The 24,156-nt window shown below is 52.6% G+C and overlaps 2 protein-coding genes and 1 long non-coding RNA gene across 7 annotated transcripts in view; 1 reads left to right on the forward strand and 2 right to left on the reverse strand.

The window, feature by feature from the left end:
• Nucleotides 1-21,434, forward strand: part of SFI1 (SFI1 centrin binding protein) — a 100,194-nt gene extending 78,760 nt beyond the window's left edge. The window contains 18 exon segments of the mRNA XM_032256566.1: nt 4,960-5,041; nt 5,354-5,532; nt 6,914-6,989; nt 7,473-7,568; nt 8,039-8,115; nt 9,505-9,607; nt 11,051-11,147; nt 14,570-14,730; nt 15,179-15,253; nt 16,458-16,532; nt 16,670-16,846; nt 16,923-17,176; nt 18,069-18,140; nt 18,328-18,559; nt 19,956-20,088; nt 20,208-20,286; nt 21,008-21,119; nt 21,197-21,434. Coding sequence (XP_032112457.1) covers nt 4,960-5,041; nt 5,354-5,532; nt 6,914-6,989; nt 7,473-7,568; nt 8,039-8,115; nt 9,505-9,607; nt 11,051-11,147; nt 14,570-14,730; nt 15,179-15,253; nt 16,458-16,532; nt 16,670-16,846; nt 16,923-17,176; nt 18,069-18,140; nt 18,328-18,559; nt 19,956-20,088; nt 20,208-20,286; nt 21,008-21,119; nt 21,197-21,301 — 2,185 coding nt within the window. The 3' untranslated portion in view covers nt 21,302-21,434.
• LOC116535494 overlaps nt 17,990-24,156 on the reverse strand; it is a 28,185-nt gene continuing 22,018 nt past the window's right edge. The window contains exon 3 of the long non-coding RNA XR_004262228.1: nt 17,990-18,060. This is a non-coding gene — a long non-coding RNA (uncharacterized LOC116535494). The remainder of the gene's footprint in view (nt 18,061-24,156) is intronic.
• The window catches only part of PISD (phosphatidylserine decarboxylase), a 31,739-nt gene continuing 28,960 nt past the window's right edge, over nt 21,378-24,156 (reverse strand). For all 5 annotated transcript variants that reach the window (XM_032256591.1, XM_032256592.1, XM_032256590.1 and 2 more), the window contains 3 exons: nt 23,838-23,984; nt 23,392-23,552; nt 21,378-22,685 (listed from right to left, as the gene is read on the reverse strand). In XM_032256591.1, coding sequence (XP_032112482.1) covers nt 22,461-22,685; nt 23,392-23,552; nt 23,838-23,984 — 533 coding nt within the window. In that variant the 3' untranslated portion in view covers nt 21,378-22,460. The remainder of the gene's footprint in view (nt 22,686-23,391; nt 23,553-23,837; nt 23,985-24,156) is intronic.

Here is a 24,156-nt window from a genome sequence, read left to right on the forward strand (position 1 = left end):
TTATTATTTTTTTTTTTGAGACAGAGTCTCGCCCTGTCACCCAGGCTCGAATGCAATGGTGCAATCTTGGCTCACTCCAACCTCCGCCTCCCAGGTTCAAGCGATTCTCCTGCTTCAGTTTCCCGAGTAGCTGGGATTACAGGTGGGCACCACCACTCCTGGCTAATTTTTTGTATCTTTTTTTTTTTTTTTTAAAGACAGGGTTTCCCCATGTTGGTCACGCTGGTCTTGAACTCCCGACCTCAGGTGATCCACCTGCCTTGGCCTCCAAAGTGCTTGGATTACAGGTGTGAACTACCACGCCCGGCCTTTTTTGTATCTTTAGTAGAGGCAGGGTTTCACCATGTTGGCCAGGCTGTCCTTGAACTCCTGACCTCATGATCTGCCCTCCTTGGCCTCCCAAAGTGTGAGGAATACAGACATGAGCCACTGTGCCTGGCCTGTAATGAAGAAATTATTAATCACTTACTGTATGCCTGCCACTGTGATGAGCATTGTGTGATGGAAGACAGAAAACAAATACATAAACTTATTCTGCCCATGGCATCATTATCTTCATTAATAATTTCCTTTTCACAGCCACCTGAGAGATCAGGTTCAAAATGATAAATGGTAACACAGCCAGTAAGTGGTGCAGCCAGGGTTTAAATTCAAATCTCCAGTTCCAAAGCCCATGTGCTTTCTTCCTGATCAAGAGGAAGATCTTTTTGGTGACTTTGTAGGAGGGTGAAATTTTTATGAGAAGAGAAGACTGACATACAAGAAACAACTGAGAAAGAATTCAAGAGAATAGATCCATGTGTCCTCAGTCATATCAGCCACAAGTTCTTCCAGAGCTCAGAGCTATTGCCAAGGGAGGCTGAGCATGGAAGTAACTGGGAAAGGCTTCCTGTGAGTGCAAGGGTGAGGGTGGTGGCCGGAGTGGGCAAGAGGGAGAAGGCCAGCCTGAAAGGATTGAGCTGACCCCATAGACAGGTAATTGACAGGTATTTGAGCAGGTGCATGGAACTACTATAAGTGACAGTTTTGGAGATGACCTTAGGTTCAGTGTACTTTATCTTAGGACGGAGAGGTGAGATGGAGGGAAGTTGCATTGGGGGAAGTTGCAGTGATCTTAAATCTGAAGGATTTCAGGCCAGGTGCAGTGGCTCATGCCTGTAATCCCAGCAGTTTGGGAGGCCGAGGTGGATGGGTCATTGGAGGTCAGGAGTTTGAGACCAGACTGGCCAACATGATGAAACCCCATCTCTACTAAAAATATAAAAATTAGCTGGGTGTGGTGACGCCTGCTTGTAATCCCAGCTGTTCTGGAGGCTGAGGCACAAGAATCGCTTGAACCCAGGTGGCAGAGATTACAGTGAGCTGAGATGGCACCACTGCACTCCAGCCTTGGATGACAGAGTGAAACTCCATCTCAAAATAAATAAATAAATAAAAATCGGGAGGACTTTGAATGCTAGTTCGAGATTAGCCAGAACTCTTGAGTTCCTTAGCACAAAGTCCAGGGAGATGGTTTTAGGTGGTGGCCACGAGGAATAGAGGGTGATAAGAGAACACATCTTGTCTCTTCTGGCTTCTGCAGACAGAGCAGCTTTGCCTATACCTAGTCCTGTATTGTAGGCTGGTATAAGATTCATTCAAAAAATGGATGGCTGGGCACAGTGGCTCACGCCTATAATCCCGAGGTGGGTGAATCACCTGATGTCAGGAGTTCAAGACCAGCCTGGCCATCGTGGTGAAACCCCATCTTAAAAAAAAAAAAATGGCTTCAGGCTGGATGTGGTGGCTCACACCTGTAATCCCGGTACTTTGAGACGCCAAGGCAGACAGATCACCTGAGGTCAGAAGTTCGAGACCAGCCTGACCAACATGGCAAAACCCCCTCTCTAAAACCACAAAAATTGGCTAGGCATGGTGGCATATATCCCAGCTATTTGGGAGGCTGAGGCAGGAGAATCGCTTGAACCCAGGAGGTGGAGGTTGCAGTGAGCCAAGATCGCACCACTGCACTCCAGCCTGGGCGACAGAGCAAGATTCCATCTTAGAAAAAAAAAAAAAAAGTGGCGGGGCCGGGCACGGTGGCTCAAACCTGTAATCCCAGCACTTTGGGAGGCCAAGGCGGGTGGATCACGAGGTCAAGAGATCGAGACCATCCTGGTCAACATGGTGAAACCCTGTCTTTACTAAAACTACAAAAAAAATTAGCTGGGCATGGTGGCACATGCCTGTAATCCCAGCTACTCAGGAGGCTGAGGCAGGAGAATTGCCTGAACCCAGGAGACGGAGGTTGCAGTGAGCCGAGATCACGCCATTGCACTCCAGCCTGGGTAACGAGAGTGAGACTCCGTCTCAAAAAAAAAAAAAAAAAAAAAAAGTGTCTTCAGTACTTAAAACACACACACAGTACCTCCTTGTTCTTCTGCTAATAAGTAGCCATGCTTGGTTCTATTTCTTTTTTGTATTCTACATTATGTGAGAACCAAAAATTAAAAGTACCTTCAAAATAGCCAAGGGGAGTCTTTAAAGGATTTTTGCCAGGGGAGCAGTTTTGGGTGATTTTAGAGCTATCTATCACTCCAGAGAAAAAGGGTGGAGGGTGAGTTGGAGACAGGGTATAGCCAGGAGGCTTGCAGGGTGGTATAGGCTTGATCTGGATTTTGTCCTGTTTTAGTTTGGTTGGACCTTCTTAGAAAACTTGGGTTTTCACATTCCTATTTTCCTTGTTCATGAGCAGAATGATTGAGAGTCTGGCTCAGAAGCTGGACAGGCCTGAGTTCAGACCTATGCCCTGCCACCTGCCAGCTCTGTGACCCTGGACAAGTCAGTCCTGTCTCTCTGAGCCTCAGTCTCTTTGAATGTAAAATTGAGATGATTTGGTCCTAGTCTCTAACTCATATGGTTGTCATGAAAATGAAATGGGATAATATATGTAAAACACAAGCCAAGGGCCTAGCACAGAATATTAACTATCCCTCAGTCCCTGGAGTTGATCTGTGAGTCTCATGATACGTCCATATTCAGAGGATTGGTACGGAGTTTAGCAAATTAAACTTCCAACTAAATATATGTCTTCAATAGTCTTAGGGTTTTTAAAAATGTTTTAGTAATATAGGCAGATTTTATGATGGAATCCCATTAATTATGATAAAAATAATTTTATAACTCTCCAGTGTAAGGTACTAAGAATGAGACAGGATTGGTTTGTCATTAATTTGAGATAAAATGTATCTCAGTGAAACGAATAGATGTTAAAGTTTGATGAGTTTTCATAATTTATGCACCTGTATAATCAACATTCCAATCAAGATGTAGAACATTTCTATCATCCCAGAAAGTTCCTTCATGTCCCCTCCAGTCAATCTCTACCCTGTATAGGTAACCAGTGTTCTGATTTCAGTCATTGTAGGCTAATTTTGCTTTTTTTTTTTCCCTTTTTTCTTTTTATTTATTTATTTATTTTGAGACAGAGTCTTGCTCTGTCGCCAGGCTGGAGTGCAATGTCGCAATCTCAGCTCACTGCAACCTCCACCTCCTGGGTTCCAGTGATTCTTCTGTCTCAGCCTCCTGAGTAGCTGGGATTACAGGCACCCACCACCACGCCCAACTGATTTTTTGTATTTTTAGTAGAGATGGGGTTTTCACCATGTTGACCAGGCTGGTCTTGAGCTCCTGACCTCAGGTGATCCACACACCTTGGCCTCCCAAAGTGCTAGGATTACAGGCGTGAGCCACCGCACCTGGCTGAATATACTGAATATATATATTTTTTCCAGCCCTGCACCCTACCCCCCCTTTTTTTTTTAATGAACAGAAGTGTTTTTCTACATATGGTATGACGTAGGAGTCAAGGTTTATTTTTTTCTATATGTTTATCAGGTTTTTCCAGCACCATTTGTTGAAAAAACTTTTTATTCTCTCATTGAATTGATTAGTTCATTTATATTTATCGTAATTGCTGATATGGTTGGGCTCATGTCTACATCTGTTTTTTGTTTCTCTCTTCCTTTTTTTTCTGCTTTATTTATTTATTTATTTATTTAAAGATAGGGTTTCACCGTGTTGGTCAGGCTGGTCTTGAACTCCCGACCTCAGGTGATCCACCCGCCTTGGCCTCCAAAGTGCTTGGATTACAGGCATGAGCCACCATGCCCGGCCTCCTTTCTGCTTTTCTAATTCACCTGGAACACTTGTTTAAAATGCTGTTTCCTGAGACCCCCGCCCCCCCCGCTCAGACCTGCTCAGTCAGCTTTAGGGGTCTTGCCCTTGTTTTTCAACAGTTCCTCAAAGGATTGGTGTAGAAGCAACTTGGCTGGTCAGTATGCCTGGAAAAGGCTCTCATGAACGATCCTTAATCAGTGGTTTTTTTTTAAGTCAATGTAGAATTAATGAAGACCTGGGGTCTCAGGGTCAGAGTCTTTTTTGTATGGTGTGAATGCTTGGCTGATACCAGAAAAACTTGGAAAATGTTGGCCTTTTAAAAGTTGTGTTTTTTGGCTGTCTGCTCTTCTTCCCTTTTTCGCTGTGTTGCTTTCTCCCTCATCTCAGCTTATTCACCTCTTTTCTTTTTTTCAGTGACAGGGTCTCACTCTGTTGCCCAGGCTGGAGTGGAGTGGCATAACGATAGCTCATCACGGCCTCAAACTCCTGGGCTCAGGCAATCCTCCCACCTCGGTCTCCCAGGTAGTTGGGACTACAGGCACACACTACCACACCCAGCAATTTAAATTTTTTTGTAGAGAGCCTTGTTATGTTGCCCAGGCTGGTCTTGAACTCCTAGTTTCCAGCAGTCCTCCTGCCTGGACCTCCCAAAGTATTAGGATTACAGGCCACCACCTAACTCACCTCTTACACAATAGCATGGTATAAAAGGAAAAATCCAATTAGTTGGAACTTGTAGTTCTGTTTGGGTTAATTTCTGTTTTTGTTTTAAGCGCTTTACATTTTTCCTTGTTTTTTTAGGGAGAAAGTAGAGAAGCAAGTATTTTCTATCTGGTGGCAGAAGATGTTACAGCATCGAGAAAACCGCTTGGCAGAGAGAATGGTAAATGGCTGTCCCTGTGGAGATTCCTGGAGGGGCAGGACCTAATTCTAGCCATTGCACTCATGGCCTCCACTCCTCAGGAAGTCGTTTGGCCTCACTGGAGGGCTTCTGCCTGTGACTCATGAGGCCAGGCAGGCTCTGGGGCATCTGTCCTTTCTCAGTGGAGCTTGTGGACAGCTTCTGGACTGGACCACATCCTGATGTCCATTCCTTTTGCCTTGGTCATTATCTGTGGCCTATAAATTCTTTCCTGGCTTCTGTGCCTCTCTCCTACTTGACTTATTCTGTTCTCTCCTTCCTGTCCTGCCTCAGGCCATCCTTCACGCAGAGCGACAGCTTCTGCATAGGTCCTGGTTCACGTGGCACCAGCAGGCAGCAGCACGTCACCAGGAGCAGGAGCGGCAAACAGTGGCCCGTGCCCACCACCGCCACAGGCGGCTCAGGAAGGCTTTCTGCCTCTGGAGGGAAAGTGCCCAAGGGCTTAGAACAGAGTGAGTGGCCGGTTCTGCCTGAAAAGCCTTTCCACCCCAGGTCAGCTTTGATTGTAGTAGCAGCACCATCAGCTCCCAGTGCCTGTCTGGAGGATTACATTACCCCAGACTCTGGTTGTAAGCTCTAGAAATTCAACCTAGAAGAGTCTAAGTAAAACTAGGTTGGAACAGCAGGATCTTGGGGTACCTCATGGAGCCTGCAGCCTGAGGAATTTGGCTGGGTACGGAAGTGCTCTGTGGATCTGGGAGGTTCTGCTCATTGGCCACAGACTGCTTACACTTGGGGCCCATTCGAAGTGACCATAGCCAGGTTGGGAGGCTGAGGCAGGTGGATCACTTGAGTTCATGAGTTCAAGACCAACCTGGCCAACATGACAAAACCCCGGCCCTATTAAAAATACAAAAATTAGGCCGCGCGCGGTGGCTCAAGCCTGTAATCCCAGCACTTTGGGAGGCCGAGGCGGGTGGATCACGAGGTCAAGAGATCGAGACCATCCTGGTCAACATGGTGAAACCCCGTCTCTACTAAAAATACAAAAAATCAGCTGGGCATGGTGGCGCGTGTCTGTAGTCCCAGCTACTCAGGAGGCTGAGGCAGGAGAATTGCCTGAACCCAGGAGGCGGAGGTTGCGGTGAGCCGAGATCGCGCCATTGCACTCCAGACTGGGTAACATGAGCGAAACTCCGTCTCAAAAAAAAAAAAAAAAAAAATACAAAAATTAGCCAGGCGTGGTGGCGCAAGGCTGTAATCCCAGTTACTCAGGAGGCTGAGGCATGAACATTTGCTTGAACCCAGGAGTTGGAGGCTGCAGTGAGCTGAGATCACACCACTGCACACCAGCCTGGGCAACAGAGCGAGACTCTGCCTCAAACAAACAAAAGTGGCTATAGCCAGGGAATAAACTGATGGGCCCATGTTGTGATAGCTGACTGCTGCAGATACGGGATAGGGACCAGCAGCTGGCCAGTGGGTGGGTTGTAGCAGTTTTTAACCACACCACGTAGTTAGAGAGAGAAAGGTAGGCAGTCCATGTGTCTACTGCAGAGACTGTCCTGCTTTGGGGCCTTTCAGTATTCACTATGTGTTCTGAGGGTTTCACTCCTTGTCAAACTTTGGCCACATTTAACCACCTCCTCAGGTGGGAGCTTCACACCTGCACATGTGAGCTTAAATGGCACTTGAAACCCTGGGAAGCTGTAGGCCAATGTGATGAGATGTGCTTTTTTCTGAGAGTGCAAGTTCTTTGGCAGCTCTTCCGAGAGGGTCTTGGCTCCCCCAAAAACTTAACCAGGTAGGGGCCACGGACTGTGAGGAGGAGCCCACAGAGGGTGCCCTCGCAGGATGGGGGCAGCAGCATTGAGCTCTGCCATCTCTCCATAGGAGGACAGGCCAGGTGCAGGCAGCAGAATTCAACACGGCCCAGCTCCTGCGTTGGGCCTGGAGCCAGTGGAGGGAGGTAAGGCATTGGTGCGGGCGCCACCCAGGTATGGCTTTTGAACACGTGGGCTGTGTGTCAGCAGGGCTCACAGCCGACTTGTGGGCCAAACCACCTACCTCTGAGCTGAAGGAAGAGAACAGTCAAGCAGATGAAGTGTTAACTCAGTTTTATGAGATGATTGGCTCAAAATGTTGTGTTCTTTCAGATACCAGTCTGTTCTTATTTGAACTTACTGCATCTAAAATTCCTGATCTAACTATTTACAGGAGTCCTGCTGAGACTAAAAAATGTTTAAACTCACATTAATTGAGCGTTTACCACAAATCAAGCACTTGCCTCATCCAGTCCTCAGAACCCCTAAGAAGTGCGTATTTATAGATGAGGCCAGAGGGGTTAAGTAATTTACACTCACACAGATGAAGTGTAAAATGGAGGCAAAGCAGGAAGCCACCCCCAGCTGGGCCCCCAGCCCACAGTAGCTGCTTTCTTCTCTGTCTGCAGTGCCTGGCCCTGCAGGGAGCGGAGCGGCGGAAGCTGATGCGAGCGGAGCTGCACCACCAGCGCACGGTGCTGCTCAGGGCGCTGCACGCGTGGGTGGTAGGAGCTGCTGCTTCCCTCCTGAGCCTTGCTGTGGGGACAGGGGAGGTTTCTGGAGACTTTGTTTCCCTTCCTTGTTCTTCCTGTCCCTCCCACAACAGAGTGATGTGACAAACCTGAAACCAAGCAAGTGCCTTAGCGAGGCCTGGGGCCTTAGGCCTTAGGTTCTTCGATTCTTGCTTGGCCAAGTGGAAACAAATGCTGTTGGTGGGCCCCAGCCTTGAGGGGAAAGCAGCTCCTTGTCCAGCAGTCCTGTGGTTTGACTTAGGAGGTGAGGGCCTGTGGGACAGTCTTCTCCCTGTCGTCTGAGAGGGTCTGCTGGCCCTGGGACTAAGGGCTGTTGGCCTCTCCCTGCCCTTTTTGAGTGCTCTGGGCATGGCGGCCTTGTGCTGGAGGCACCTCTGAGACCTGCATAAACAGGGAGAAGTGTGGACCCAGGGGCAGCCTCCAGTCCCCCTTGTCCCCCACAGACTTACCAGGGCAGGGTGCGGAGCATCCTCCAGGAGGTGGCAGCCAAGGAGAGCCAGCACAACAGGCAGCTGCTGCGGTGAGTCTCCCAGGCACCAGCCGGGGAATAAGGAACACACTCCAAACCCCAGCCTTTTAGGGGTTCCTGCTGAGAGCCAGGGGATGATCCCAGGTGCCTAGTACCTAATATCATGGTCTTGGCTTTTCTGCCTCACTCATGGGTTTGCCTCCATTTGTCTTAAGCCCCTGCTGTGTACAGGGCAGGCCTTGGAAAGCAGCTGTCACCTGCATGCCTTGAAGACCACTTGTCTTGCTCTTCTTAGCACTTTTTCCTCCCTGCCTCACACCTGCAAGATTCAGGGGTTTGCAAAGCTTTGCAAGATTCGGCTTTGCAAGAGATTCGCCTTGTCATCTCTTCCACTCCAGAGGCCGCAGTGGCTCCTTTTCCTGTTAATTTCCAGGCAATCCCCTTCCCGTTTGCTCTGCAGGCCTGTCACTGACTTCAGAGTCACCTCTAGGCCCTGTCGGACCATCTGCTCCACTCACGCCTGTGGAGGGCGCTTATGTAGCTTCCTCCATTTTTTCTAAGCCAGACTCTAACCTCACTCCTTCCCAGTAGTCTTCCCACATGCCCCTCTTTCATTTCCTTCCTTTATATTTGTTCAGCACATGATAATCCAGGTGGCCTGTGGGCAGTGGGTTTTTAAACGCCTCCATCCTTAGCCGGGCGCAGTCACTCACACCTGTAATCCCAACACTTTGGGAGGCTGTTTGAGTCCAGGAGTTTGAGACCAGCCCGGGCAACGCAGCAAGACCTTGTCTGTACTAAATATAAAAACATTAGCCAGGCATGGTCAGGTATGTCTGTGGTTCCAGGTACTTGGGAGGTTTAGGTGGGAGGGTCACTTGAGCCCTGGAGGTCAAGGCTGCAGTGAGCCATGATCATGCCAGTGCACTCCAGCCTGGGGGATGGAGTGAGATCCTGTCTCTTAAAAAGTAAAGAAATAAAATAAATACTTCCATCCCTCATATGGGATCCCATAGAGCACCCATCCCGCTCTTCAGACAGAGTAGAATAAGCAAGAGGAACTCCCCAAGCTAACTCAGCAGCAAGCTGAGGCATAGGCAACCTTCCTCTGGGTTCCCTGCCTCTCCACATTTCTCTTATCACAGTGTGAGTCACCGGTGTTGCCACTGCCTGATTACGCCCTGTTATCCCCATAGCACCTGGAGTTTGGTCTCCAGCAGTGTTGGGTCCCTCATGTACTCTTGGTGCCCAGCCCAGAGCAGCTGCTCAGTAGCCATTTATTGGACATAGATATGCATGTAAACATGGGTGTTTGTCAAACATTCTTAGGCGTAGAGTCCCTGACTCAGGAGCAGGGGGAGAGGGGGAATGATTCACAGAAGCCTCCCTTCTCTCTCCATCCTGGTGTCATCTGCCCTCCTGGCACCCGTGCACCTGCAGGGGGGCGTTACGTCGCTGGAAAGAGAGCACCATGGCCCGCATGAATGAAGCCAAAAAAACCTTTCAAGCAAGTACTCATTACAGAAGGACCATGTGTTCCAAGGTGAGGTATAAGAAGGCAAGCTGGTCACCCAGGAGAGTTGGGGACTGTGTTCTGGTGAGGGCGTGGAGGGTGGTACCAGAGATTTAAACTGAATAAGGAACCCAGAAAATGGGTAACTTTCCTCCAGCACATACACAAACATCCATGTGGGCAGATGCTTAGTTTTTTACTGAATTATAAGCCAATATGCATTAAAATAGAAATATAATACATCATAAGTGAAGTAGTTCTTATCAGAACCCAGAACCAGTATTTGCCTTTTTTTTTTTTTTTTTTGAGACAGAGTCTCTGTCACCCAGCCTGGAGTACAGTGGTATGATCTCAGCTCACTGCAGCTTCCGTCTCCTAGGTTCAAGCAATTCTCTTGCCTCAGCCTCCCGAGTAGCTGGGACTGCAGGCATGTGGCACCACATCCAGCTAATTTTTGTATTTGTAGTAGAGATGGGGTTTCACCATGTTGGCTAGGCTGATCTTGAACTCCTAACCTCAGGTGATCCACCTGCCTTGGCCTCCCAAAGTGCTGGGGTTACAGGCACTTTGAATCTAAGAGGCAGAGGTTGCAGTGAACCAAGATCACACCACTGCACGCCAGCCTGGACAACAGAGCAAGACTATCTCCAAAAAAAAAAAAAAAAAAAAAAGAAAAGAAAACTCCAAAGCCAGTGTGTGCCTCCCTTCCTGTGGAAGGAGAACACAGGAATCTTTGCTTGGCTTCAGAGCTTGCAGAGGAGGTCTTTTTAGTGGGAATGGAGTTCATGACAGTTTGCAGGCAGACACCAGGCATCCTCTGGGCAAGTATTTTGTTATTGTGATTTTGTTGGCATCACTCATACAAAAGAGTGGATACAATGTATGTGTGTTCCATTTAATAGATAATAGTAGAGGCCAGGTGTGGTGGCTCATCCCTTTAATCTCAGCACTTTAGGAGGCTGAGGCGGGTGGATCACTTGAGGTCAGGAGTTTGAGACCAGCCTGGCCAACATGGTGAAACCCCATCTCTACTAAAAATACAAAGGTTAGCCGAGTGTGTTGGTGCATGCCTGTAATCCCAGCTACTCAGAAGTCTGAGGCAGGAGAATTGCTTGAACCTGGGAGGTGGAGGTTGCAGTGAGCCAATATCACACCACTGTACTCCAGCCTGGGTGACAGAGCGAGACACTCCCGCGTCAAAAAAAAAAAAATTATATACACACACACACACACACACATGAATGAATGAAGACCCATGTGATGACTTCAGTACTTTATGGCTTCCTGTGAGGGGCTGGGGCCCTGTCCTACTGCTCAGTGGTCTGCGTGGATGGCAGATGCTTCTTGCACTGTGTGTGAGAAACAAATGGCAACAGCTTGGCCTCGCCTCTCCAGGAGGCACCATCACAGACCTGGGGTGGCCCCAGAAGCCAGGAGGTGTAGTGACATGCTGTGCTTCTTCCCTGCCTGTAGGTCCTGGTCCAGTGGCGGGAGACTGCGTCAGTGCAGATATATTACCGACAGCAGGAGGACCGTGCCATCCAGGAGGCCCAGAAGGTGCTGGATAGGGGTAAGTGGGGCCCCCAGAAGCAAGTCATGTTGAGGAATGTGAAGACAGTGCTGTTGTGGAGATCCCTGTGGCCCCATAGTTTCTGTCTCCTCATACATGCCAGTTCCCTGTGGTTGCCATGACAAAGTACCACAGACTGGCAGCCTTCAGACAACACAAAATGACTCTCAGTTCCAGGGCCTGGCAGTCAGAGACGAAGGTGTGACAGGGCTGAGCTCCTCCCCAGGCTCTAGGGAGGGCCCTTCCTTGCCTCTCCCAGCTTGTTTCTTTCTGGTCATGGCTTTCCTGGACGTGTAGACCCATTGCTCCAGTCTTTGCCCCATCTTGACATGTCATTCCCATCCTGTGTCTCTGAGGCCCTTAGAAGGACTGTGGTCATATCGGATGAAGGGTCCACCCTACTCGAGTGTGATGCCATCTTAACCAATTACATCTGCAGCAAGCCTAGTGCCAGATAAAGTCACGATGGGAGGTTCCGGCAAGGGCATGAATACGGCAGGTCTGGAGGGAGCACTGTTCAGTCCACCTTAGAAATCTGTTCCCAACTGATTGCCAACCAACTTATGTTAAAATGAATGGCTAGAGCTTGATGTCTACAGAGAAATAAAAGAAGCTGGACTGGAGTTCAGGGTGGGTGGGGAGGAGGTTGTTTTGATGGGAAAGTCCTTGCTGCTTGTCAGGTCAGCCCCCACTGTGTTAGGGTCCTGCTTCATTGTCTAGCTGGGCCCTTGAATGTTTAGGGGCTGGAGACTTTCTAATTCGACCTCAGGAAGTCCCACTGCCTGCTGTATATACATCTTTGGAAAGGTTGCCGGGCACCGTGATGCACACCTGTAGTACCAGCTACTTGGGAGCCTGAGGTGGGAGGATCACTTGAGCCCAGGAGCTTGAGGCTGCAGTGAGCTGTGATCACACCACTGCACTCCAGCCTGGGAAACAAAATGAGACTCAGTCTCTCTCTGTTTTTTTTTTTTTCTTTTTCTTTTGAGACAGTCTCGTTCTGTTGCTCAAGCTGGAGTACAGTGACGCAATCTTGGCTCACTGCAACTTCCTCCTCCTGCGTTCAAGCGATTCTCCTGCCTCAGCCTCCCAAGTAGCTGGGACTACAGGTATGCGCCACCATGACCCGCTAATTTTTGTATTTTAAGTAAAGCAGGGTTTCACCATGTTGGCCAGGCTGGTCTCGAGCTCCTGACCTCAGGTGATTCACCTCCCTCAGCCTCCCAAAGTGCTGAAATTACAGGTGTGAACCACTGTGCCTGGCCGGGAACCCAGTCGCTTTTTAAAAATCTTTGGAAAGATAGTCTAGAACAGGAGTCTTTGCCCCTGCTTGCAGGATGCACAGACCAGTGGCACACCCGTGGGGAGCTGCCTCCTAACACAGCTAGAGGTCCCCTAGTCTCAGAGTGTCAGGAGGATCTGACACTCTGAAGGGAACAGCTCATTTTTAGAATAAATGAAAATATAAACAAAAATGGAAACAATTAGAAATGGTTTAAATTGGCCTACAGAGAAATTGACCAAGTTGTTAGGTTGGTTTAATAGAGTTTGCTCTAGGACAAAACTGAATTAGTTTTGGTTTGCTTCTGACTGTAGTGTGTGTGTTAATGAGCATGTTTCCACACACACATCCTGGGGACAAAACCCTGGGGTCAGCCATCCTGCATGGCTTCATTACTGTACCACGAACATGCTGCTGGGTCCTCGAGCTCCTCCTCAGCTCAGAAACCAGCACTGTGTTTCTAGTTCACTAAGAAAGAAGCTGAGAGGTTTAGCCAGCCCTTGGTTTCTGGAGCTTCTGCATCTGACCCTTTGGACACCTTACCCTGCAGCGTCGAGCTGCAACTGCAAACTGGCTTCTGGTCAGTTTGGGTCGGCTGCCTTAAGGGTCAGGTGCCCACTCCTGGCTGTGGTGGGAAGTTAGAGGTGACGGATTTGAGTGCAGCCCGAACCTGCTGCTCTCTGAAGGACTTTCCTTAGAAAGAGGTGGTGGCAGGCTTGGATTGCCACATCCATTACAGATGGGACGAGGAACTTGGGAGACTGGGCAGTGAGATAGTGTACACGGGCCGGGTGTGGTGGCTCATGCCTGTATTCCAGTGCTTTGGGAGGCCGAGGCAGGCAGATCATGACATGAGGCCAGGAGATTGAGACCATCCTGGCCAACATGGTGAAACTCCGTCTCTACTAAAAATACAAAAAAAAAAAAAAAAATGCTGGGCGTGGTGGCACGTGCCTATAATCCCAACTACTTGGGAGGCTCAGGCATGAGAATCACTTGAACCCAAGAGGTAGAGGTTTCCATGAGCCGAGATTGTGCCACTGCACTCCAGCCTTGTGACACAGTTAAGATTCCATCTCAAAAAAAAAAAAAAAAAAAAAAGACAGCATACACATAGTAGTATGCTCTACAGTAAATACCTGGGAAACAGTCGCCTGGCTTATTTTAAGGCCATGGTGTCTCAGGCACACCTTGGCAGGCCAAGGGTGGGGTTGGGTGCTGGGAGAAGGGACCAAGGGGAGGATGTCACAAGACTCATTATGCAGGGTGCTGAAGGTGCAGGCTGGGGGTCATAACCTGGCTCTGTGTGGCCTCCAGCAGGGCCCGCTTTGTGAGTCTCAATGTCTCCATCTGTAAAATGGGGATAACAGAGCCTACCTCTTGGGGTTGTTGTGGAGATAAGTGAGATGACAGGTAGATACACACTTAGGGCAGAGCCCAAGCATCAGCAGGCAGCATGAATGTGGGTGCCTCCTACTTGTGATCTGCTATCTTCCCTGCCTGCTCCAGTGGGTCCTGGAGGGCTCCTCATCTTTGCATCTGTGCCCTGCTCTCAATCCTTTTCTGTTGTCTCACAAAGAAAGTTCTCTCAGGGCCCAAGAAAGATTCATCAAAGGGAGAATCTGGTGACACAAAAGCAAAATGCAGGGTGTGGCCCATGCTGCAAAGCCCAGGGAATCAGAGGACGTGGCTTGGGCTGGTCTGACTGCTCTGACTAGGTCTTGGTTTCCATCCTGGCACAACGGGCTGCCGTCTCCTTCAAGCTGCAGCTCAAGTGGGGCTCCTTCTCCTCCCTCAGATGGAGGGTCTTCTTCCACATGCCCAGAAGCATTTTGCACGTGACTCTGAGGGGGCCCCTGCTACTCCTGGAGGCTGTGAACAGGCTTGTGGCTCTGGGAGGGCCCTTGGGGAGCACAGCAGTAAACACATCTGGTTCCACTCCCCAGGGAGCTCACTGTCGGCAAGGTGGTCAGAGCTGTCCCTAGAGAGGGGCCGTGGAACACGTGGTGGTTTTACCGTGTGGGCTGGACACCCGAATTCTATTCCCACATAGCCACCTCTGCTGTCTGCACCTTCACCATTACGTAGTCACTGGTGAAAATCCCACAAAACAGCAAACTCTGGCTTGGATCTGCCTTAGGCTGTCTCCGGACCTGGTTTCAGCGCTGGCGGGACTGCAGCCAGAGGTCAGCCCATCAGAGACTGCAGCTGGAGAGGGCAGCCCAGCACCACCACCGGCAGCTGCTGCTGGAGGGGCTGGCCCGATGGAAGACACACCATCTGGGGTGTGTCAGGAAGAGGGTGAGGCCAGCGGTGGCAGCTCTCCAAGATCCCCCTGCCTGGCAAGGGGTGTCCAGGCCGGAGACCATTTCTCAGGAAGGGGTCTCTCCAGGCAGCCGGTATGAGTGGTGGGTGGTTTAGGGTCCTGTAGGACAAGGCTGCAGGAGGCTTTCTGGGCATTTCGTGGAGGCTGAGGGGTTGTCAGCCCCAGAATCCATTGTCTCCCAGGGAAGATGGCTTAGCAGAAAAATCTGGTTCCTGCTGACCCTCGGCTTATCAGTCCTGGGGGATCTACAGAGTCCTCTAGGGACCCCCTGGCTGTGCAGGAGACCCCTGGCACCATCCAGCAGCCCTGGCAATAGGTGGACATTCAGCTGGGCTGGGAGCCTCACCCTGAAGCTGGGTTAGGTCAGGACCCACCCCAGGACATCTAGGCTAGTCACTGTCTCTGCACTTGCCCTTCCCCCAGCTCCTGCACAGGCAGAGCACCCAACTGCTGGCACAGAGACTCAGCCGGACGTGCTTCCGCCAGTGGAAACAACAGGTGGGAGCCCAGGAGATGTCCCCTCCGTACTCCTTTCTCCTTCCTCTGGCTTGTGAGGCCCGGGCAGTGAGTGACCTTTTAGTCACTCTAGCCCACACCTCTAGTTCAGTGTTTTCACTGTCACCCTCCCCAGGGCCACCTCCTCTACCACCTTCCAGTCATTTCCTGGCACCATCAGCTTCCTTCCATCTGTAGCCCGCATAAGACCAGTTACTCCAAGGCCTGGTTTCTCTACACTGTTGTATTAAAAAATACATCAGTGGGCTAGGCGTGGTGGCTCATACCTATAATCCCAGGACTTTGGGAGGCCAAGGCAGGAGGACCGCTTGAGTCCAGGAGTTCAAGACTAGCCTGGGCAACATAGTAAGACACTATCTCTACAGAAACAAAATAAAAATTAGCTGGGTGTAGGTAGTGCACACCTGTGGTCCCAGCTATTTGAGAGGCTGAGGTGGGAGGATCGCTGGAGCCCAAGAGGTCGAGGTTGCAGCGAGCTGTTATCATGCCACTGCACTCCCGCCTAGATGAGAATGAGATTCTATCTTAAAGAAAAAAAAAATCAGGCCAGGCACAGTGGCTCTTGCCTATAATCCCAGCACTTTGGGAGGCTGAGGTGGGTGGATCGCCTGAGGTCAGGAGTTCGAGACCAGCCTGGCCAACATGGCAAAACCCCGTCTCTACTAAAAATACAATTAGCTGGGCATGGTGGCATGTGCCTGTAATCCCAGCTACCAGGATGGCTGAGGCAAGAGGATTGCTTCCAGCCTGGGCAACAGAATGAGACTCCATCTCAAAAAAAAAAAAGCATAATATCTAAAAATTAATATAAAACGTGTTTTAAGGCTTTGCGGGGATCTTGATAAAAAGCCAGGAGGGATCATGCAGAGCAGCGCCTCACGTCCCCAGCTCCCTCCTCCCGCCCTATTGTCTCGTTCCCACCGTTCCGGGGACCTCAGCCCGCTGCCTCCACGCATCCCCCTGCAGGAGCCTTTTGCCACCTTCTTTCTTAAAAGTCCTTCCTTGGGTCACAGATGGAGCGTGTTGAGCACCTCACAGCCAGGCATGGGGCTGGCCCTTCCTAGTGGAGGAAGGGGAGCCTCGATTAGAGAGGGGGGGCGAGAGGGCCAAGCTGGGCAGGGCCCCGTTATCAGCACGGCCTCACAGAAGGGGCGATGGGGAAATGATCTGGTCTTTCTGGCCCTAGCTGGCAGCCAGGAGGCAGGAGCAGCAGGCGTCTGTGCGTGCCCTGTGGTTCTGGGCCTTCTCACTGCAGGCAAAGGTAATTGGGGCTCTGCATCCTGCCGTCCCTGTCTCTCCCTCAGGCCTAAGCCCTGCCTTGGGTGGAGGGAGGGCACTTGGTCTGTGGGGGATCCGTAAGCAGGGAGACCTGGGCCTCACCTCCTGTCCTCCCTGGAGGTGTGGGCCACGTGGCTGGCCTTTGTGCTGGAAAGGAGGAGGAAGAAGGCACGGCTGCAGCAGGCGCTCCAAGCCTACCAGGGGCAGCTCCTCCAGAAGGGTGCCATGCGGCTCCTGCGCTTTGCAGCTGGCATGAAGGCCTCTCGGCAGCAGCTGCAGGCCCAGCAGCAGGTCCAGGTAGGTCCAGGGCCCTACCCCTTCTTGTGAGGAGCAGGCAGGGTATGGCATGAGCTGACTGGAGGCTGTGTTGCAGGCAGCTCACAGTCTCCACCGTGCTGTCCGCCACTGTGCCACACTCTGGAAACAGAAGGTACTGGGCCGGGGCAGGGAGCCTCAGCCCCTGGCACCCATCGCAACCAGCAGAAAAGTGACGTTTGAGGATACCCTTCTCAATCGTATTGCTGCTGGGGCTGGGGATGCCACCCTGGAGACTAAGAGGCCACAGGCTCCTCAGCCTCAGGGAGCCCTGGGCCGCCTGGCTGCTGGGGAGCCCCATGCCCTGGAATTGTGAGTACCCCCATCCTCACCTTGTCTTCCTCGTTCACACCTTGGGCAGAAGTTTGGATGGCATATCAGGGAGGGAAAATGGGCCCTGACGGGATGGGATGGGCTGCTCATGGTCTTGTCACAGCTGAGCTGCTGGGAAACCCCTCTTGTGCGGCCAGATCCCGTCCCTCCCACAGCAAGAGGGAGAGAATGGAGTGGGATTTCCAGACCCTCTCTCCTCCTGCCCTCTCCCACCCTGCTGACAACGATCTTTTTCGGAGTCATACACTAGTTGACAAAGGGAACAAGCTCAGCTCCTGCCTGCGCCTGCCAGTCTCTCTCCTGCTCCCTCACAGCCAAGACACTGGTTTTTTGTCAGAAGCCCCTCATTCTTGTGTGAGCTGGCACCTGTCCCTCTGCCTACCCCTTCTATGGTCTCAAACCCTAACCTGCCCTGCCCTGTGCTGGTGAAGCTGGTGGCTCCCACAGCAACCAGTGCTGAGAGCCTTGGGCCTTGGGGATCTCAGGTGGGTGCATGGGGTCTGGGGCCTGGTCCCTGCTCTGCCCCTCACTGCCTGACCTTGATGGGAACCTGAATGTCTCAGGCTGCTCCCCTGTGACATGGACCCTGGTGACCTGTACACCTGCATCTCCAGGGTTGCTGTGCAGGTCAAAAGAGACAATGTGGGTGAAGCACCCCCCTGGCATCAGGTACCTTTTGTCGGAACTGCTGGGAGCTCTGTGGCCCAGGCCCATCCCAGCTTACTTGCTGACCTTGGCCTCACCTTCTCTGACCTTTAGTCTCCCTATAAAATTGGAAGGATCTGACTAGCAACTCCCCATCTCACAGAGATCTCAGACCCCCTGCAGCCCTTGGTGAGCCCAGGGGAATAGAACCCATGTTTCTTCCCAGCAACACTGCCCACTCATCGAGGAAGCAGCCGCGACGCCCACACTTCCTGCTGGAGGCTGTGCAGAGCCAGAGGTCCCTGGGGGTTGGCACTGTGGGGAGGCCGGGGTAGGTGGTCAGGGGGCCCCAAAGGCAGCTGGCACCTCCATCTGGGGCCTGTGTTTTGGCAGCCCTAGGGTGGGTGGCCCCCTTTCCTTCTTGTTCTTTGGTCCCAGAGGAGGGTCCTGTGGCCTGACCACACTTTTGCCTTCCCTCTACTCAGGCCTCAGAAGCTGCAGGAACATGGCCTAGGCATGGCTCAGCCAGCAGGTCCCTCCCTGACACAGCCCTTCCTGGCAGAGGCCCCGACAGCACCGGTCCCACACAGCCCCCTGCCTGGGGCCCTGTCCAGTGCCCCTGGCCCAAAGCAGCCCCCGACAGCAAGCACGGGTCTGGAGCTGCTGCTGCTGCCTCCTTCCTCCTCTATGCCCTGTGGGGCGGCTGCACCAGCCAGGGTATGTCTTCCATCAGCAGGCCTGGTCACTGGGTTCCCACTCTGGTCGGGCTTCTGGTGCTTTCTCATACCACAGCTGTACTCGGTTTTTCTGGAAGACCTTGGCACAGGGAGGCCACTCATCCATTTGACAGGCGTAGGTACCCACCATATACCAGGTCCAAGGGTCACAGCAGTGAACAGCCTGTCAAGGGCCTTGCCATCCTGAAGCTTATATTCTAGGCAGACAAGCAAAGAAAAACCCCTGCAGATCAGTAAAGAGGCTGCAGATCACGTGGGGTCCTGCAGGCCACGGTGAGAAGTAGTCTGGGATTTGAGAAGAGTAGGAAGTCAGCGAAGGGTACGGGCAGGGAGCACCGTGTCAGGTTTCTGTGCAGGCTGTGGTCACCATGACCACATGGTCCAGGCAAGCAATACTGGTGGCCTGGGCTCTGGTTACCATAGAGGGGACAGATACTCTCTTGGAGGCAGACAAGGCAGGACGTGCCCTGAGGCATTTGCTGAGTGACGGGAAAGAAGGAATGCAGGCTGATTTGGGCTGCTGACTTGAATAACTCGGGGAACAGTGGTTCCTGGAAGGAGGAACTCGGGGATGGGGACTAGTTTTGGGTGAAGCATCAAGAGTCTGTTTTGAAACCAGGCTCTTGATGTCAAGCTTGAGAGAACGCAGACGTTGAGTCTGACCTTCAGGGGAGAGGTCAGGGCCAGAGATCAAGAAGAGTCCTCAGCACAGCCGCAGCAGTCTAGGAGGAGAGTACAGGGGGAGGAGAGAGGGGTCGATGCTCCAAGCGGGGAGCCTGGGCAGGGACGGCCAGGGAGTGTGAGTTCAGTGATGGAGGTGAAAGCTGCTGTCAGGCCACCAAAGATGCTGGTTTCTGAATGGGGCTGAGGGGACAGGAAGGAGCCAGTTCCTGTGGTGAGTTTGGCCTTGTGAAGCCACTGACCCTGGCTAGAATGGGGTGTGGGTTTGAAAGGGTTTCGACCCCTGTCTGGTGATGTCTGCTCTCACTCGGGAGAGGAGGGCATGGAGGAGGCTGTGGGGTACTGGCCTTTCACTGACCACTTCTCACGTCAAAGCTCTGCAAGATCATGAGCTCAGAGTAAGGTAGGGCTGGAGGGTTGGGTAAGGCTAGGAACAGCTGCGCAGGCAGTGGAGGCACAAGGCAGACTGACAATACAGGGTGCTGTTGGGTGCCTGTGAGACTTTCTCCTACAGTAGCAGGCCCTGTGAGCAGGGGCAGGCTAGACACTGAATGAGCTGGCACGGCCACTGCTTGGAAAGCCCAGCTCCTGCAGCTGGGGCCTGGTCTTCCCCCATCCCTGCAGGGCAGGCAGTGCCCGTTCCCAGCTTCCTCCTAACTTCCCTGCTAAGCATCCACTCTTCTTTTCCTTTGCAGGTGTCAGCACAGCCAGCTACTCCTAGGCATATGCTCCAGCTCCCCCCATCCCTGGCCAGTGTCCCTGGCCCCCATCCACGCCTTCCTGGGGACTTCTCAGGCACCAGGACTGGGCCTGGGCTTTCAACTGCAGGTGTGTACCTGGGGCCTGCCAGGGCGGCAAGCATTCAGGCCACTCCCAGACCTGGGACTTGCTTACCCTGGTCCCAGACAAGAAAATGGTCTGAAACCAGCTCACTCCCGTCACCACAGGCTGCCTGGACCTTGAGGCTGAACTTGAGGGGATCCAGCAACAACTACTGCACTACCAGACCACCAAGCAGAACCTCTGGTGAGCCCTGCAGAACGCCTGTGGCCCTGGCCACGGGAGCAGGTGTTGCCTGGAAAGGTGGGCGGGAGGTTCCATTTCCCTGGCCAGCTGCCAGGGTCCTGTGGGTGATCTTGGTCTAGCCACAGAGGGGTGTGGGGAGCCCTCAGTGTGTGCTGTCCAGAAGGACCCCGCTCCACCATGGCCCTCTACCTGGCTCAGTACTGCTTAGGAAGGCCCAGGTCAGCCTCACCTGTGGACAGAGGCCCTCTTCCTAGGGTGGGATGACAAAGTTGAGCAAAACTCTAAAACCCTGATGAGGCCATGCTGTCCCCAGTGACTAACTGTAACACCGATATTAAAGGTGCAGAGGAGACAGGCCAGCTGCACTCAGTGGTGTGGGGGCCATCAACATACAGCGGCCTCAGAGTTTCAAGGGCAACAGACTGGTGCCCTCATCCTTGGCTCCGCACCGGAAAGAGGACAAGGAGTGTGTTTTCGTCCAGGGCCACCTGAGCTGCTGTCTGCTGGGGAGGGTGGAGGAGGCTGGGAGAGGAAAAAGAACAAGTGTTCGGCTCCCAGGCGGGGGCCTGCAGCTCAGGGGAGGGGCCCTACCAGCCCACCTTTCTCTCCACCTGATCCCCACATCAGAATTAGCTGAGGTGCCTCTCCCTGAGCTGGAGGGGGCTCCCCTAAGACTGCCAAGAACCCAGCCTGGCAGACAACGGATATCTTTACCCCTCAGGTCCTGCCAGCGGCAAGCAAGCAGCCTGCGCAGATGGCTGGAGCTGAACAGAGAGGAGCCCGGGCCTGAGGACCAGGAAGTAGAGCAGCAGGTGCAGAAAGAGCTAGAAGAGGTGAGGCCCCAGACCACCCCCAGGGACACCCTGGGCTGTGCTCCCTCTCAGCCCTGCCTGTCCCTCCCTGGCCCCAGGTGGAACTGCAGATCCAGCAGCTGGCAGAGGAGCTCCAGGCCCAGCGCCAGCCTATTGGCACCTGCATTGCCCGAATCCAGGCCCTGCGGCAGGCCCTGGGCTAGCATGTTCACCCCAGGGACGCAGGTGCAGGGCTGTGGGGAGGCCCCAGGCCACCTCTAGAAACAAAGCACAAAGTTATGACTTTTATTTTTTTATTTCAAAATGTTTTGCAATTAAATGAATTACTGTTCAGAAGTCTCCCACTTTTCATACAAAAATACTGTGCTACTGATACAGTTGAAAAAATTCAATGATGTCTCTCCTGCAGGAGAAGTTCACAATGTCCTCAGGGTCAGCATGAACTCTGGCTCTGTCCACTGGGACAGGTTTTCCAGGTACTGACCAACCATCCACCAAGGCTCCTCTGCCTCCAAGACAGACCCTGAATCCGTAGCAGCAACTTTCCCATATTTCACGTAGGGATATGGGAATGGGGACACACACTCTCCCCTGTCCCTAGCTGGGCCTACCACCTGCCTGCTCTGTTCACTATGGAACCATGAGGCAGGTTCAGCGATCGGTCTTGCCTGCTGCAGAGGACCTGGCCAGCTCCAGACGGTCACTGATCAGGTCCTGCAAAGGTCTGTATCGTTAATCAGTGTCCTCGGAAGACACTGGCAGAGTCCAGGGTGATGCATTCAGCCACAAGCACAAAGATTGCTTTTTCTAAAGAGCAGGATGAGGTGAATTTGGGAACAGAAAGCAGTTGTCATGAAGGCTGTGTGGCTCTGCTGGGGGAGGCAGGGGAAGGGCTTCCACAGTCTGTGCCCAGGAGGCACCTCACCCTGTGCAGCAGGAGAGTTAAGGCCAAAAAACAAAATGGGCCAACAGAAAACAGCCCAGGTGATGGGGAGGAGCAGCAAGAAGGGATATTACCGGTCATCTTAAAATGACAAGACCAACTGAAGGTTCAGTCAGGAATGCGGGTCTCCCATTTATACAATGTTTAAAAAGCTCCAAATGTGACAGATCGTTCCAGCCTGCACTTTTTATTTGTAGGGAAGGAATGGGATACTTTGAGGGCATGACAGGGCTCTCACCCCCTCTTTTGTACACCTCTGGAACTTGTGGGAGCTGAATCGTTCAAGTCCTACCTGGTCAGACTCCCACCCACCCCAAGGCAGGCCCTCACCTGGATGGCCTCATGGGCCTTCCCCTCTAAAAGACCCTCACTCTGTGTTTGGAAAAGATCCCTTAGCAGCCATAACAATGCAAGAGGCTCTAGAGGGAGCCCAGGGCCTCCCCAAAGCGGATTTTCTGTCCTGTTTTCAGCTGAAAATTGAAGTCCTTAGGGGCCTCGAAGATCAGCACGATGGTGGAGCCCAGGTTGAACTCGCCCAGGTGTTCGCCCTTGCGCATGGGGACGCCCTCTCTGTTGGTGTGCGTCACAAAGCTGAAGTCATTGTAGGAGCCTTTGCTGTGCCTCGGGCTGTTTGTGTGCAGGTCCTGCGGGTGATAGGCTGGGGGTCATCGGGGCCCAGGCCGTGAGGTGCAGTGTTACCCCACGTTTGGAGTCCCTCTGTTGCTTGTCCCCACCACCACCCAACCCAACTCCAAAACGGAGGTGAAGATGGCATCTTACGGACAGGTGGGCCTGGTCTAGCCAGATCTCACACACAGCTTTGACACCTGCTGTGATCTGTCCAGAAAGGACAGGACCCAGTTGGACCCAGTGGTCTCCATGCATGGTGCTAAGAAAGTGGCTCCTGTGGGAGCCAAGGCCATTGGTCACAAACTGACACCCAAAAAGGCTGTCCCTGTGGGCATGGTGGGCAGCAGACCTGTGAGTACTGACCACCTCACATGCTGTAACCAACACAAACCACCCCAAGCTCAACACTCCCTTTTTGTTCCCCCCATGCTCTCATCTTTAACCATGGTTCCTAACAGAAGCCAGGTGCCAGGCAGGGAGGTAATTCCCTCATCTCTCCCAGCCACCTCCAGCCAGCACTGCAAAGAAGAAGGGAGGCCTCAGCCACCAGCAGGTGGAGCAACCCATTCTCAGGACAGCTGCTCAGCAGAGCCAGACCTGACCAGAGATGTGGCCCCCTCTTAGAATTCAGTCCCAACACATCTAGCTGCACAGCAGACAAGGCAGGTAGACCCAAGAGGTCCAGCCCTTGGGCTTTCGCAGGGCCTGGATTCTGCTTACCCGGTCAAAGTAAATACGAATGGAGCCCACGTTGGTGGCCCCAACAGCCGTCAGTGAGAAGAAGCCATGTTTCCAGTCCCCCGTCAGGACCACCCGCTCATTATGGCAGAAGAGCTCTTTGATCCAGCGAGCCATGCCAGGGTTCACTGACATCAGGGAACCTGCAGAGGTAGGGAATGCTGCTACTCCCTGTCCAGAGCCTGTGTGTCTGCTCCAGGGCAGCCAAGACCCAGAGGGACTCATGGCCTATTGCCCCAATGTCATTCCACATGCTGAGCAGGCTGGAGCCCACGGTCCCCTGCCCACAACCAGCCTGCATAAAGTAGTCAGCTCCTGGCCTTGATGACCCTGGTATGGAGCCTGGTCCCCTGACACCAAGAAGCCAAGAGCCTCTGTGTGAAGCCATAGAGGCAGCCCTCCCACCCTCACGCTGGCCCCGGGCTGACCTGGGAAGTGGCGTCGGTGGGACACAGTCCAGTCGGTGGGAGAGTGGAAGCAGTGGTAGTCCCCAGGAGCCAGGTAAATGACACAGTGATAGAGCTCGTTCCCTTCTCGGGTGACCAGCTGGTTCTTAAAGGAGTCACATGAGGTGGCTGTGGAATGAAGTAGACATGGGGGCCACCAACACAGTGAGCACCCAGCACAGAGTCTGAGCATGGTCTGCACATGGATCTCAGGGAGGCCCCATACGTGCCAGCCTTGGATCCTTCCCCAGCATCCCCTCCCTCCCGATCCACACACAGCAGCAGGGCTGCCCAGCTCCGC

Source organism: Sapajus apella, unplaced genomic scaffold (genome assembly GCF_009761245.1).
Source record: "Sapajus apella isolate SASKATOON/1434 unplaced genomic scaffold, GSC_monkey_1.0 scaffold95, whole genome shotgun sequence".
Taxonomy (NCBI): Eukaryota; Metazoa; Chordata; class Mammalia; order Primates; family Cebidae; genus Sapajus; species Sapajus apella.